Raw genomic sequence first — 14783 nt, 5'->3', positions numbered from 1 at the left:
TGGTGACATAGCGAGTCCCCCACAACCTCCCCTGGGCCTAGGTGCTCTCACCACCTCTGTAACCACAGAATGTCTACTGAGGAGTTGACAGTGGCTGTAATTCTGCTGTCTGTGGTCCAACAGCACTTCCCTGATCTGAGAGGAAGAGCCTTTCTGCTCATGGCTACAGACATTGTGTCTGCCAGCAGAGGCATTTTCTGCCCTCCCTGTCATAAATAAATCCCACAACCAGGGGCAGCAGGTAGCCCAGCTTGTCTGCATTATCAACACATTCATTTGTCTTCTCTGGGGATGGAAGGGCTTCCTAGACTAGATGTGACAGCCTTGGGTTTTAATCTCCACTGCCATTTATTAGCCAGTAAAGGTAGCCGTGGTCCAATCACTCAACCTCTTTGACCTTGGTAGTAAAATGTAGTTCAACTCTAGTTTTATAGAGCACTTGGCACAGGACCCCTTGATAAGTGATGTCTGCTATTCCCTCCCATTATCAGGGCTCCAGATTGGTTGCTGTTGGTCAGGGTTGTCAGACATGTTGTCCAGATGTCTCTGCCATCTCTTCAGTGTGTAGGTAGTCCACCAGCTTTTTCTGCCTGATGGTAAGAGGCCAAAGCAGAGAGAAGGGAAAGAACCAGATCTTCAAACCCTCTTGGCCCTGTGCTGTCCCAGAAGGGATCTTAAACTCTTTGTCACCTCTTCCAGTTGTCATGGAGGCTAGCCTCCATGCATGTATAGTCTCCGTGTGTGTGTGTGTGTGTGTGTATGTGTATGCGCACGCACGCGCATGAGAGTGTGAGAGGGAAAGGACCCTCAAGGAATACTCCATTTGCTCTAGTTCTCTTCTGTACTGAAAATGAAGATGGACCAGTTGCTAGCATGGATCTCAGGAAGTGAATGTGTTTTCTTTTTCCTTTTTTTTTTTTAACATTACAGCATAGGGTCCTATGTTCATTCAATGAATTCTTTTGGCTACCTGTTAGGCAGGAGTCTAGACTTCGGTGTCCAAGAGTATGACTTAACTGGCCTGGGTTGAGGCCTAGACAGTGACATTTTGAAGAGCATGATGAGTGAGTCAAGCACTGAGCTGGAAGATCACTGCTCCAGGGGTTCTAGCTGTAACTAGACATTGTCAGGCCCTGGGATCCACTGAAGGCCACCTATGCAGCCCTCTTATCTCACAAATGGAAAGGCAGATGCCTTCCCAGGGGTCATCTATGCCCTTTGCTGGGCTTAAGACCAGGTTTTCCTCCTGTGGATTTCTCACTCTAGCTGTGAATCTTTCTGGTGCTTTGGATTCAGACAGACCCCCAGCTTCTCCCTGGAAGTGCCTTTCTTTATGTCCTCTGCATTTTCTTTAAAGGATTGTTTGAAGCTGGTTCTGGGGCTTGAACTTAGGTCCTGGACAATACCCCTGAGCTTTTTGGCCTAAGGCTGACACTCTACCACTTCCTCCCTACCCACTCAGAGATTTGTGCACCATTTCTGTTGCCTACCTGTAAGATAGCCAACCCACACTGTCTCCTCACAGAATTGAGCTTTGGCTGGCTGTGGAATTCAGAAGGGATTGTCTGCCTTGTCCTTCATTGTTTCCATTCCATAAAAATTCTCCATGCACGTAATTGTAGAATGGGTTGACAAAGAGGGTTACAGGGGAGGTAATTGTGGCTCAATCAGATTTATTACACACTTTCCTAAACTCAATTACTCAAAACTTGCAGTGCTGTGCAAAACCTTAAAAGCCAATTCAAACCTTACCATAAGGACTACAGGTTCTAGGGAATTCCCTCCTAAGTCTAGTTAATATGGCAACAGGTTGAAAATGGCAAGAATAAGCATTCTTCCTTGGTTTTTATATCTCTGAGAGTTGAAAAGTTGTGCTATAGCACAATATTGTTTATTGTTTTGGTAGTCTTGAGATTTGAACTCAGGGCTTTATGCTTACTGAGCAGGGTACTCTACCACTTGAGCCATACTCCAAGCAGTAAGTACTCAGGCCATTCCTGAGTGAGCATGACAGAGTGGAAAGTTAGACCGCATACTAGTGTGGGTGAGCCAATGTACCTAGCAGTGCTCGTGCTCTCTGGGAACAGACCTTGTGCACAGTGAGCTGGCTTCCGGGGCAGGACCCATGAGGTCATGGGAGCTGTTAAATGCTCCCCTTCCAGATGGACTAGAAGCAGTCAGAGTAGCCATGAGAAGGATGGCACATACCACAGGTGCCATCCAAATGGCAGCAGAAGTCACTGGGCAGGTGGGGAAGACGCTGGGCTGAGCACTTCCCTTGTTTCCCTCATCCACTGCTGCTAAGAAGCAGCTGCTTCTTAGTCCCTTTGACTGACCTTAGAAGGCAGAGCCAAGGTGGGCAAACCAAATTCTTCCACAGAAGCTCGAAATATAGGGCTTGATGCAACCGTTCCTGCTTTTGAAGTGTTGGCCATGACTTGCATTGTTTCATAACATCAAGGAACCCATACCAAACACAGCACCAGGCTACATGCAGGAGAAGGGCTGCCAGCTGCCAGCTGCCAGCCTCCAACTAAAGATTCCATGTGGGCAGAGAACCAGGTCTTTATGGAGACAGCTGCCATGGATTTATGATTCAACTCAGACCAATTCCATGCCAGGCACTGTGCTAAGTGCTAATGTACAGCTGGAATCAAAAGCAGGTAAAAATCCAGCAGAGCACCCCGGTGCAGGCCTGTGATCCCAGCCACTTGGGAGGCAGAGGTAGGCAAATCACAAGTTCATGGCTAACCCAGGCAAAGTTACTAAAACCCTTAGCTCCAAAACAAAATAGGAGGGGACTCCAGGGGAGAAGAGCATGCTGCTTTCACAGGCCTCTGCCCCGCTGGGCTCCGGCCAGGCCCACCTTCCTCATCTTCTGTTGTTCTCACACAGGGGGAAGGCTCTTTGTACAGACACATTTCTGGTGATGCAGTTGCCTGCACACGGGGTTGGTGCAGCCTCCACTTGAGTTCACGCCTGCAGCAGGCACTCTGAGCTGTGCTCTGCCCTTAGGTCTAGAAATGTCACTGCTGAGTGAAAACCCTGCAGGAAGGGAACCCTGTGGCCTCTGAGCAGTCTGGTGCATAGCTGAGTCTATCCTGCCTTCCCTTGCGGTGTGCCCCTCACCACCACGACATCAGGGAGGGATGCTGCTATAGTGGTGCCTCCCATCTAGAGAGCGTCTCCAGCCTCCTCGAGATCATTCCTGTAGTGAGTGGACAGGGTAGAAGGCCCCTTGGTGAGATGTCTTCTAAGCTGTTCACCCTTGCCTTTGAGCTCCTGTTTCTGGACCTTACTGTGTACATATGTTTTTGTTTTTAGCGTAATTTATCTTCTTTACAGTGTGTATATCTTTGAAACTGCAGCATTTCAGGGGTACAGAACAATTCAAAGGCCTCCCCTCATTTGCTATCCTAGGTTTCATACTTCTTTCTGTTGATCATATTTCTTTTATACTATGTTCTATATTTATGTATACATTTTCCTGAATGTTTCCAGCTGATTCTTGAGTTCGATTCTCAAATGAAGCTGTTTTCCCACACATTTCTGTCCTTGCCATGCCTTCCTCTGAGTCCCTGATAGCCAATTCCCTCTCAGGAATACCATCTCCTGCCATTCTGAAGAGCCTCTTTTTTTTTTTTAATTCACTTAGTGTTTGCTGTAGTCTTCTGTCACTGCACCTCGCTTGCCTTGCTTGATCTCTTTGGGATATGGTCATTAGCTACATTCCTTCCGGCTTTCTTCCTGGGGTCACCTGATGGTTTCTTGAGTGAATTTAACTTATCCTTCTGTCCCTGTTGGGTCCAACATCTGGATGAATTAGGGTGTATATTCTTGGGAGGAATTCTCCCTGGGGTGCTTATGTCCCTGGAGTTGAGGGTTCTGGAGGAAAGGTCTGTGGGCCTGGTATAGAAATGTAAATTCATGCCCTTTTTTTCTAGAAGCTGAACAAGAGTTGGAATAAGCAGGATGTTTCTTGGTGTTGGTCACAGTGCTCCACTCAGTATCATCTGTTGCTCATTCCTTCTCTTTGGGTCCCTTTACTTCCTATGCCTGGGAGCTGGCGAGAGGATGCCATGTCCAGGCTTAGCCCACATACCTGCCCCCTGTCCTGCTCTGCACCTTCTCCTGCCCTAGCATGTCTAGCAGTGAGGTACATGACAGGCTGCCTCCTATTCCCCTCCTCGTGTGGAAAGAGGGATCCCTGCTTGGGGGTTTGAAGAACGGCTGGAGGCGACACCCAGGACTGGAGACATGGGATAGCTAGCTACTCACCATCTGCTCTCCCAGCCTGGACTGGACGGCGCCTGCTGCACAGGGCCACACAGCGGGTGTGAGGGGCAGGACCTGGTGGGTGAGGCTCTGGAGAGGCAAAAGGTTCCCGCAGAATGATGGGATTGGACTGCTGAACAGTGCTGTGGCTTGGCAGGGAACAGAAGCCCACTCTTCAGAACCAATGCCTGTCCCCCTCCATAAGATTGGTTATTTGGCTAGAGGACATTATTCCCCAAAGCAGAGTGTAGTGGTGGGGTGTGGGGGATCTGCGGTTAAGACACTCCAAGCCTCTGGCGTCTGATGTCAAGTTAAGATAGAACCCCAGGCCTCTGCGTTGGGGGTAGTTTTGTGGATCACTTGCTGTATGTAGGCAGCGGCCTCAGAGCATGTGCCCTGCAGGTGAAAGGGGGCTGGATTTGGAGAGGGGGTGGGGGCTGGCATACACACTCGTGAAGCCTCCACCTTTGCTTCTGTTGGGAAGTTGAGAAGAAGAGGGTCTGTCCTCCAAGAGTGAGGCTCCTGGGGTGACTGTTTATCTGGTAGGAGGCTGCTGTGATCTGCTGTGATATAGACCATCTGGGTAGGAACCAGATAGGATTAATTCACCCAAATGGAAGCTGTGTCCCAAGTGACCAATAGGAGGGGGTCAGTGGGGGCAACTTCTTAGGATCTTCTGGTCTCTTTCCATCTCCTTCTCTGCTCATTTTCTCTCCTGTTTTCTTCCCCAGCAAACCTCTAGCTGTCCTTCCAGCAGTCTAATCTTGTTCACACCAAGTGAGGAGAATGGAGATGAAGGTGTTGTGTTTCTGGTTGTGGGGCCATGTCACTGTCTTGAAATGTGGAAAACCCAAGTCTAATTGCAGATGGCACTGAGCTGGGTTGTGTAGGGGGAAGCATGCGGGGGTCTTGGCCCCCTTCCACTTAAAGATGACAGGCCTAGCGGACACTGGTAGAGAGACCCGTGCTCCCTCACACTTGCGTTTGAAAGATGGGAACCATGACTCTTCCTGTGATTCCTACCTCCTACGGTTCACTGAAGATTTTTAAAATATGTTTTTATTTGAAAATGTTACAAACAGGTTACAGTTACACAAGTCAAAGTATACATTTCTTTTTTACTTGTTTTCTCCCAGTTTTTCCCTCTCATCTCACCCACAAGTCATTTTCAACACCTAGTGAGTACCATGACTGCATTTCTTCACCCTTTGTCCCTCCATTTCTGTGCCAGTCCCTTTATTCTCTCCAAGACAGATGGACAAAAAGAAAAGCAAACAACAACAGCATCAACAAAAAGCCCCTCTTGTTTCTATTTCCTGGAGTTCATTTCAGTGTTATTTTGTATGATGATATGCACAGAGGCATTGTACCTTGAGGGTACTCAAGCCCCGTGTACAGCACCCCACACAGGGCTTGGCACAGAATGGCTCCAGATGAGATGGCTGTGTTTGTTATTTTAATGTGACCTCTTGTGTTTGGGGCTAACCAGCCATCCCAATGCAGAGGACGACCCGTCCAGAGGCAGATCACCAATTCCATGGCTCACAGAGCTAGCCTGTCAGTACATTCCCTCAATCAGAGCATCCAGCTCCTATTCCCAGGACTGATACACCCCATGTGCTTCTACCCTGCCCAGCAGCCTGGCAGGTTCTGCTGACCTCACCCAGTGTCCATGCTAAGTGCTTTGCCTCCTGCCCAGGACAGGCTGGCTGGAGAAAGAGCAGCCATCGTGAAATTAGGAAACATGCATTACACTTCTCTCTCCTGCTCTCCCTCTGTCCCTCCCTCCCTGTCTTCCTCCTTCCCTCCCTCTCTCTTTCTCTCTCCCCTTCTCTGCTTCCCTCCCTCCCTCCTTCTCACTCTCCCTCCCTCCCTCCCTTCCTTCCTCCTCCCTCTATCCACCCCCCCTCGCCTGTCCTAGGGCTTGAACTCAGGGCCTGGGCACTGTCCTTGGGCTTTCTCAAGGCTAGTGTTTTACCACTTGAGTCACAGCACCACTTGTGGCTTTTTTCTGTATATGTGGTACTGGGAAATAGAACCCAGGACTTCATGCATGCTAGGTGAGCACTCTACCATTACACTTTTCTCTTTTAGATGTCAAGTGTCCAAAAAATCACTCTTTGGGCCTTTGTTTGCTCATAGAATGGCTGAACATTGCCTGGCTGCTGTGTGGTCATTCTCATTCTCCTCCCAGAATCCCTTTCCCACCACACCGCCCTGCTGTCCTCAGGCAGGCCATGCTGAAGGTGGGGTAAACCAGATACTCAAGGTGCATACTTAGAGATGGAGATGTGGCCAGCCTGGGAAAAAGTAAGAGACTCTATCTGAAAAGCAACTAAAAAGCAAAGGTCTTGGGACATGGCTAAGTGGTAGAGATATTTGGCCTACAAAGTACAGACTTTATTTTCATGTAAAATGGCATTGACAGTAGTTAGCATTGTGTGAATTCTTGGAATGTGGGAAGAAGTCATTATTTGGAAAGATATTGGCACTGGCGGCTGAACTCGTGTTTATTTATGAGAATGAGGAAACCACAACATGCCCACTTGTGCAGTCTCATAAGATTGCAGTTTTTTCTTAGCAGTCCAGAATCTATGCTTTGTGATCTGCTGGATTCCCAGGGCTCTCTGACACAGTGTGCTTCCTTTCCATTTCTATTTGGTTATCGAATCTGATGACAAGTGGAGGAATCTTAGCCTCCTGTGAAGCATCTCTTCTCGAGCAGTAATTCCCACAGGCGGGGTGCAGACCGTCCTGCATTCCATACTCAGTTACCCCAGCATTTCTCCTCATTACCAAAGCTCTGTGGAACTAGTCAAACCTTCACGGTGGACACACAGGTTCAGCCCTCAGCCTGCGGGAGGGGGAAGATAGATCAATACACTCAATTCTTTTATAAACTAAGTTAGTATACAAATAGAGCCACCAAATGACCTGTCCAAGAATTTTGGACATTAGGTATTTCTGCTTGCATTATATTCATAGGGAATAAAAGTAAATGAAATAATCCCACACATTTTCTGGTGGCCAAAGAGTTACTGTACTATCTTCAGCTCCTTTTGAAAGCCTTGACTAGGCATATACCTACATACTTGCAAGAATTACTAGTGCTGGTGAGGTCACTTTCCACTGAACTGAAGGGTCCCAGATTGCTGTACCTTTGAATCTTATATTTATCTTATGTTTGTTTATTTGTTTTCTTCTCCTGTGATTCTTGTGGGATTTATGTGGGGTGCTTTGTGAGGTGGGTTGGACTGGATGTGGTTGGGACAGACAGAAGGTTGGTTCCCCCCCCCCCACCACCAGCTGTCTAGCACAGCAAGGTCTTGTTGGGATCACTTCTTTTCCCTCATGGAGGGAGGTCAGAATCCCTGCTCACAGACTGTGTCCATGAGCTTGGACTGATTCTCAGGTTTCTGTTCCATTTCCTGCATTTCGGTGCTTACCCTCTGTATAGGGAGGTATTGACATGAACTTCTTTGCAAATCAACTAATTTAGTTTACCAAGGGACACAGTACTAGTAGTAGAAACAGGAAAATAAACAAGGCCTGGCTAATCCGTCCATACATGATCCAAGTTGAGACACCCTGGCTTGTCTCCAAGGACACTTGTTCTCAGACGATGCTGTCCACAGGAATCCCCTGGGAGTTTTGTTGCATGTGGACTGGAATTCAGGAGGTCTGGGGTGGGCCAGGCCTCGATGCTGGGTCAGGACTTTCTTCTGTCTAGATCAGCACTCACATGCCCCCCTCCTCCCTTGTGTTTCCTGGTTACATTCAAGTTTGGGGACTTTCTGAAGTGACACACAGCCGGGAGTCCCCACATGACAGGAGCCATGGTGAAGAGGGTGTAGAGAAAGCACTGCAGATGCATGGAGAGGACACTTGAAGTCCGGGCCTGCTGTGTCCTTGGAACATTTTGGAACATCTCTGGGACTTTAATCCACCCCATGGCCTCCGCTGTCCCCAAAGCGTGTCTATGAGCTCCGGATCCTCTGATCAGCCGCCTTACTGTCTGGGATTTCTGAGGCAGACACTGGTGGCTGGAGCATGGGAAAAGGGGACATCTGTCTTGGTTGGTGCCGCTGCTTCCTCGGGGTATAATTTGCTTGATAGATGTGTTCTGGCTACAGCTGCACTGGGTAAGGGTGAGAGATGATGCAAAAAAAAAAAGACTGGGGGGGGGCGGTGCACCAGACTTTAGAAAAATTACATAAGGAAAGTAGAACCTGGGAGACAGAGAGGATAGAAGGTAAGTGCACAGCAGTATCTAGTTCTCTGGCCCTGTGGCCTTGGGGGGATGGGGAGCAAATGGGAATCAAGGTCCTGGGAGAGAGGGAACCATTATAGTTAATAATACTCTGTAGGTGGCAAATGGTCTTTCAGCTATAGCGTGCATCTACCTGCTTTTCAGTGATGAGCTAGATCTTGCCGACACCCTGGTCAAGAGGGAGAGGGAGCCTCCCTCCCTTGGACCTGGCTGACTTAAGCCTCGCCAACAGAGGCAGCGCCATGTGGGTCAGCATTGATAGAGGCAGGAGGATTGACTGCTTTCTGCCTGCTTCTTTCAGGATGCTTGTTCGGGGAGAAACCAGGGGCCTGACTCCCTCCTAGACCACCATATTTGAGGGCAGGTTGAGGGGCTCGGGGTAGCTGGACTCGAAAATATTCCTCAAACAAAATTTGTTGAGTTTCCTGTCATTTAAAAGTGTTTTTTAAGAAACACTGCGGAAGAGGCTCCCACAAATATCAAACAAACAGAATCATGGACATGGTAAAAACATTCATCTGTAGGTTATAGCAAAACCACAATGATGATAAAATGCCAGCCTCTGTTGACGTTCTGTTGTGTGCTCTTTCATTTCATTTTAGCTCCAAGTCTGTAAGGAGCATCCAGTCTTACAGACTGGGGACCAACCTTGCCTCTCTGCCTCTTTCCTGCTCCAGGTCCCATCCTCTCCACTCTCATCAGAGTGATCACTTTTACTGGGATTTCCCAACCCATTTGCTGAGTCTGTCATTGGCTTAGTTAGATTGGAAGTTACTTGGCTGGGCACTTGATTCCTGCATCTCCTGGTCCTGTGACTTCCTGTGACCTTATCCTTGTTGTCACTAGGAAGAGACCGAGTGGGAGAGCTGGGAGGATGCTATTGGCTGAGAACCAACAAAGCAAGCAAATGCATGTTCCACTGTCACTTCCCCAGTTTGCTCCTTAGCAGGTGCTGGCTTTTCATTGCCCAATCAAGGATCTCAGGACACAGTGATATGTCCTGAAGAATGAAGAGATGAGGAGGAAGGATGCTTAGAGCTAGCATGTCCTGCAGATCCAGAACATATCCTTCTTGACAGCCCCCCCCCCCCCCGCCCGTCCCCAAGCTTCCCACTTCTCTTGGAATCTTTTTACTTACACACTGCCCCCTCGTGGAGGCGATGGCAACAATATGGTGTGTCTAGGTGATGTGACAGAAACTCTCTCAGTGGAGCCATTTGTTTCTTCCTTCTTGTTTCAGCTTAAGCCCATTTTCTTCCCAGAGTCTGGCCCAGCTTTGCTGTCTCAGACATGCTAAATTACACTGCAGCTTTTACATACAATTTTAGTCCTAGGTTCTTAAGAGTCTCTGTAGGGCAGCCTTGAAGCCATTTCCTTACTCAGAGAACCAGTCCTTGTTGGCAAGTGGAAGAGAAGCTCTATTTTGGGTTTGCTGAGTCTTTGTCTTTCTCTGGTTGGAATGGGCTAAGAAGCAGCAGCAGGGTGTCTACACCAGAGGGCTGGATGTGTGCCCTGAGAGGGGGCCTCCTTGGGTCAGCCTACTGCCACCCCCGTACAATGCTCAGTTCTCATGCTCTTTTCTTTGTTTTAGTTTTACAGAGTTTTTGGATCCATTCCAGAGAGTTATCCAGCCGGAAGAGATCTGGCTCTATAAAAATCCTTTGGTGCAATCAGACAACATACCTACTCGCCTCATGTTTGTAAGTATCATAATTTCATGGCTGATTTGACCCTTCTCCCAAGTATCAACCCAGTGTGCTTTCATCTTTGCTTCCCAACCCCTACTAAGATGGCAGTCAGCTTAGAAGAAAGAAATGGTGGGTGGCCCACCAAATTCAAATTCAATACCATATTACGATGGTTACTGTCTACTCATGTGAGAAATTATAGCTTCCAAACACTTCGGAAAGAAAAAGAACTCATGTACCTGGGCTATGCCAAACTGCTTCCAAATATTGACAGCAAATGAAAGACTAGAAAGCTGGGTACCTGCGGCTCACATCTGTGATCCTAACCACTCAGGAGGCTGAAATCTAAGGATTGTAGATCAAAGCCAACCTGGGCAGGAAAGGCTGAGACTCATAACTCCAATTAACCACCAGAAAAGCTGGAAGTAGAGCTGGGGCTCAAGTAGTAGAGTGCTAACCTCAAGCAAAAACGCTCAGGAACAGTGCCCTGAATTCAAGCCCCAGAATTAGCATGCACACGCGTTCACACATGTGCACACACACACAAAACCAATGACAAGAATTTCACATCCCTGTTTCTGAGGCTAGGTCTTGATTTTGCCAACCTTAGGCAATGTAGGTAGTTCTGTTAACTACTTTTCTGGTTCTAGCTGTTTAGTAGTTGACCACTGATAAGATTAGCCCCTGAAGGGTATCCTGTGTCCCTCTTCTTCTAGACTAAATAAATAAGCAAGCACCCAAAGAGCTGGTGGGGTATTAGGATTGTACTTCTACCTGCCCCTCCTGCTGGCTCACAGTGGAAACCCTTTCCTCTTTGCTTTCTCAGTATGCTAAGAGCATGAGGAAGGACAGTCTCACTGGGTTCCACTCTGTGAAGAAGGTGTCATGGTTGCCCATATATTGTAGGTATAGATATTCAACCCCAAGGGATAGGGTACTTCCCACAAGTTGTGACATGTGGTAAGGAGCAGTACTGCACCGGAGCCACCAGCTTCAATCGCTGAACACCTGGCCCACAGGTGAGAAGCAAAGTGTCCATGACCACTTCCGGATTCAAATTAACCCTGGGAGAATTGCCTTCAGACCTTCCTATCGCACAGGAAATACCTCACCTCCCTGTGCTGTGGAGCAATAATGGGTCATTTGGATGGTCAGGCTTGAAGGTCATTCCTCCTGACCTGCCATTGTGTCTGTGCCTCTGGGAACTGTGATGACATTTCAAGAACGTTCAGAGAACACACACAGGTTGTTTTTGCATTTTGAATGAAATTCCTCCAATTTTTATGTAGGAAATCTTATTAGCTAATGATGTTTGAAAAGATTTCTGTATCTGCAAACTCCAGAATGCCTGCAACATCACAGAAACACTGAAATATTGTTACAATTGCTTTTAATAACTACAGAAACTAGATTTCTGTAAGTCTCAGGGAAATTGAAATATTAAGGGTGGTCGGGAGTAGAGCATAATAAATACTGAATATTGCAATAAAACATTTTCATTTCTGGACCAACGGAAATGTCTTATAACTCCTAGACATGAAGGAATCCGTGTGTCTAATGACTTTATGGCTTTATCAGGAAGAATCATCTATCTGTCTCTTCTTCTCATTGTTCATAATAATGTATATTTCATATATTGTATAATACAATTTAGAGATGAGTGTTTGTACAGGGTATGGTGAGGAAATTTGTGACTGTGCCCTAGATTTATGAACAATGGGTTGTTTGGAAGACTAGAAACAAGTGCCACAAATATTCTGGCTACAGACACAAATAGGATGATCCATTCTGCATATTGGCACAAGTAGGAATGAGGCAGCCAACAAGCTGTTCATAGGAGGTGATGCTGAAGGAGGAGGGGGACACTGTGTCACATACACTGATTCATGACAACTAATATCCCAGTGAAATAAGTTCAGTCTTATATTTTGTTAGTAGTACTTGATGGATTTCTTGCATTTGGTCTGGAGATTTAGTGCAATTATATGATAAAACAAGGAGACTAGTGGCTACGCTTACAATATCTGCAACCCCAGAATGAAAAATACTTCATCATCCCATAAATTAGATTTGTTCTCCTGGATTTTACTAAGAATTTAGTACCAGATAGCATTTGTCACCTTCTGAGCCTCTAAATCCTTCTACTATTTGTAGAAGTGTGTTAAATGAAGAATATATTTTTGCTGATATTTAAAATAATTTGGTTTCTTTCAAAAATATAAATACTTGTACAAAGGAGTTGCCATTCTCCAAAGCAGTTTATGAATGCAGTGCATCTTGGTCAATGCATCTTGAACAATCTCACTCACCCCCCCAAACCATCCCTTCTCTCACTTATCTTAATTTGAGATTATGTATTGAATTTTTGCCATTTAACAAAGCAGTTTATGTGTACAATGCATCTGGATCTGTGCCATCCACTCAGCATCTTCATCCCTCTTTGGCCCACCCCTTCCCTTACATTTCTCAATTTTGTGGTATATACAATGAATTATTGCCTGCCGTCTGTCCACTTTCCCCTTTCATTCTTTGACTCCTCTCCCCTAATCTCCACTCTCCTCTCTTATAAGTACCCATTTTCTAGTACTTACTTTATTGAACTCTGATTTGGTCTTATTAAAGAATTATTCTATTTGTGCTGTCTGTATAATCTACTACACTTCAGTTAATTCATTTGTAACCCTGTGCGTATTACCCAGTGTGTTTACTTGTAGATTTATAGGTACATTCTAGCTGCTGCAAATGAGGAAAATCATGCAACCTTTGTTACTCTGGGTCTGGCTTACTTGATTTCGTTTGAACCATCAAGTTTCATTATTAATTCCTGGGTCTCTTTTACTTTGGGTTGGAATGCTTTCATCAAAACTCTAAGATTTTTCATAAAGGTGGTTTCTTTATTAGGTAATTAGTGCCGTGTGTGTGTGTGTGTGTGTGTGTGTGTGTGTGTGTGTGGTCTGTTGGTCACATGTCATAAGAAAACTAACGGAATAATGGCTGAGTGATTAAGTGGGGTTACACGAAGCGTGGATGTTAATAATGTCACCAGCAACTTTCTCTGTCTGTGACTCCTTAACATGAAGCTAGGCTTGATGGGACTGTGTGATTTCACGAGTTTGCTTCCCTCCCAGTGTTTCAGTTTCCTTCTCTGGAGAGGCTGGCTGAGGGTTCTTGTCAGACACACTTGAGTCCTGCCATTTCCTGGCGATCCTCATTCAGCCACTCTTATGGATGCTGTCATTCAGAAGGGTCGTGGCTCCTTGCCTAGCGAGTGCTCTTTATGAGAGCATTTCTGAAATGCCCCACTTGTTGGTGTAGGACAACTTAGTTGGTAATTTTTTTTTTACTATATTCTTTGTTGACATCTATGGTAGTTTTCTCTTTGCGCATTCAGAAATGCTCTAGGGAGTCTGTTCTGAATAAGAAAAGCCATGGGAGCTGGAGGGGATGTGAAGTTGAATCCGGCATGAAATATATACATCGGGTCACTACAGGCCCCCGGGGAAAGATGGTTTAATACAAACAAATGAGAAAGAGCAGATGGGGTAGCATGGAAAATCTTCCAGAGGTGTCCTTATTCCTGTAACAGTCACCACCACCACCACCACACCATCACCATCACCATCACCACCACAATCATTATCATTATCATTATCATCACCACCACCACCATCACTGCCACCACCACTATCACCACCACCATCATCACCACCATTACCATCATCACCATCATGGCCATCATCACCATCACCACCACCATCATTATCATTATCATTATCATCATCACCATCATGGCCATCATCATCATCACCATCACCACCACCATCATTATCATTATCATCACCACAACCACCACCATCATCACCATTATCATCATCACCACCACCACCACCATCACTGCCACCACCACCATTATCATCATCACCATCACCATCATCACTGCTACCACCACCATCACCATCACTGCCATCACTAACACTATCATCACCACCATTATCATCATCACCATAACCACCACCACCATTATCATCATCACCACCACCATCATCACTACCACCACCACTATCACCACCATTATCATCATCACCATCATCACTGCTACCACCACCACCACCATCACCATCACTGCCATCACCAACACCATCATCACCACCATTATCATCATCACCATAACCACCACCATCATTATCATCATCACCGTCATTATCATTATCATTATCACCACCACCACCACCATCACTACTATTTTTATCACTGTCATCTGCATGAACTACCATAATAGCCACCACTTCTTGAGGACAGGACTATGAAAATCACTTGACAAGCAGCCTCACAGTTAATGGTTCTCAGAATCCGTACAAGTCATCACTTGGGTTGACTCCATGATTTCATACTGAAAAAAACTTGTCTGAGATCCAGTCTATGGCTGCAATGGCTATATGGGGTCCCAGGGGCTGCCAGAGCCCTGCACCGAGAGCCCATGTGCCATGATGTTTCCCTGGGGACCTCGGCGGTAGAGGGGTGGTAGCCTGTTGCATGCAGGAGAGCCACTG

At 46.5% G+C, this 14783-nt stretch overlaps 1 protein-coding gene across 5 annotated transcripts in view; it reads left to right on the top strand.

The window, feature by feature from the left end:
- The window catches only part of Plpp4 (phospholipid phosphatase 4), a 208398-nt gene that overhangs the window by 137485 nt on the left and 56130 nt on the right, over positions 1–14783 (top strand). For 4 of the 5 annotated variants that reach the window (XM_090346866.1, XM_090346867.1, XM_090346864.1 and 1 more), the window contains exon 2: positions 10137–10245. In XM_090346866.1, coding sequence (XP_090202992.1) covers positions 10240–10245 — 6 coding nt within the window. In that variant the 5' untranslated portion in view covers positions 10137–10239. Of the gene's footprint in view, positions 1–6486; positions 6586–10136; positions 10246–14783 lie in introns of those variants that run through there. The other variant, XM_090346865.1, reaches the window with a different exon arrangement.

The sequence above is a fragment of the Megascapheus bottae genome, chromosome 15 (genome assembly GCF_031878675.1).
Source record: "Megascapheus bottae isolate mThoBot1 chromosome 15, mThoBot2.hap1, whole genome shotgun sequence".
NCBI classification, from domain to species: Eukaryota; Metazoa; Chordata; class Mammalia; order Rodentia; family Geomyidae; genus Megascapheus; species Megascapheus bottae.
The sequence above is the reverse complement of the archived record's forward strand: the minus strand, read 5'-3'. Positions and strand labels throughout refer to the sequence as shown.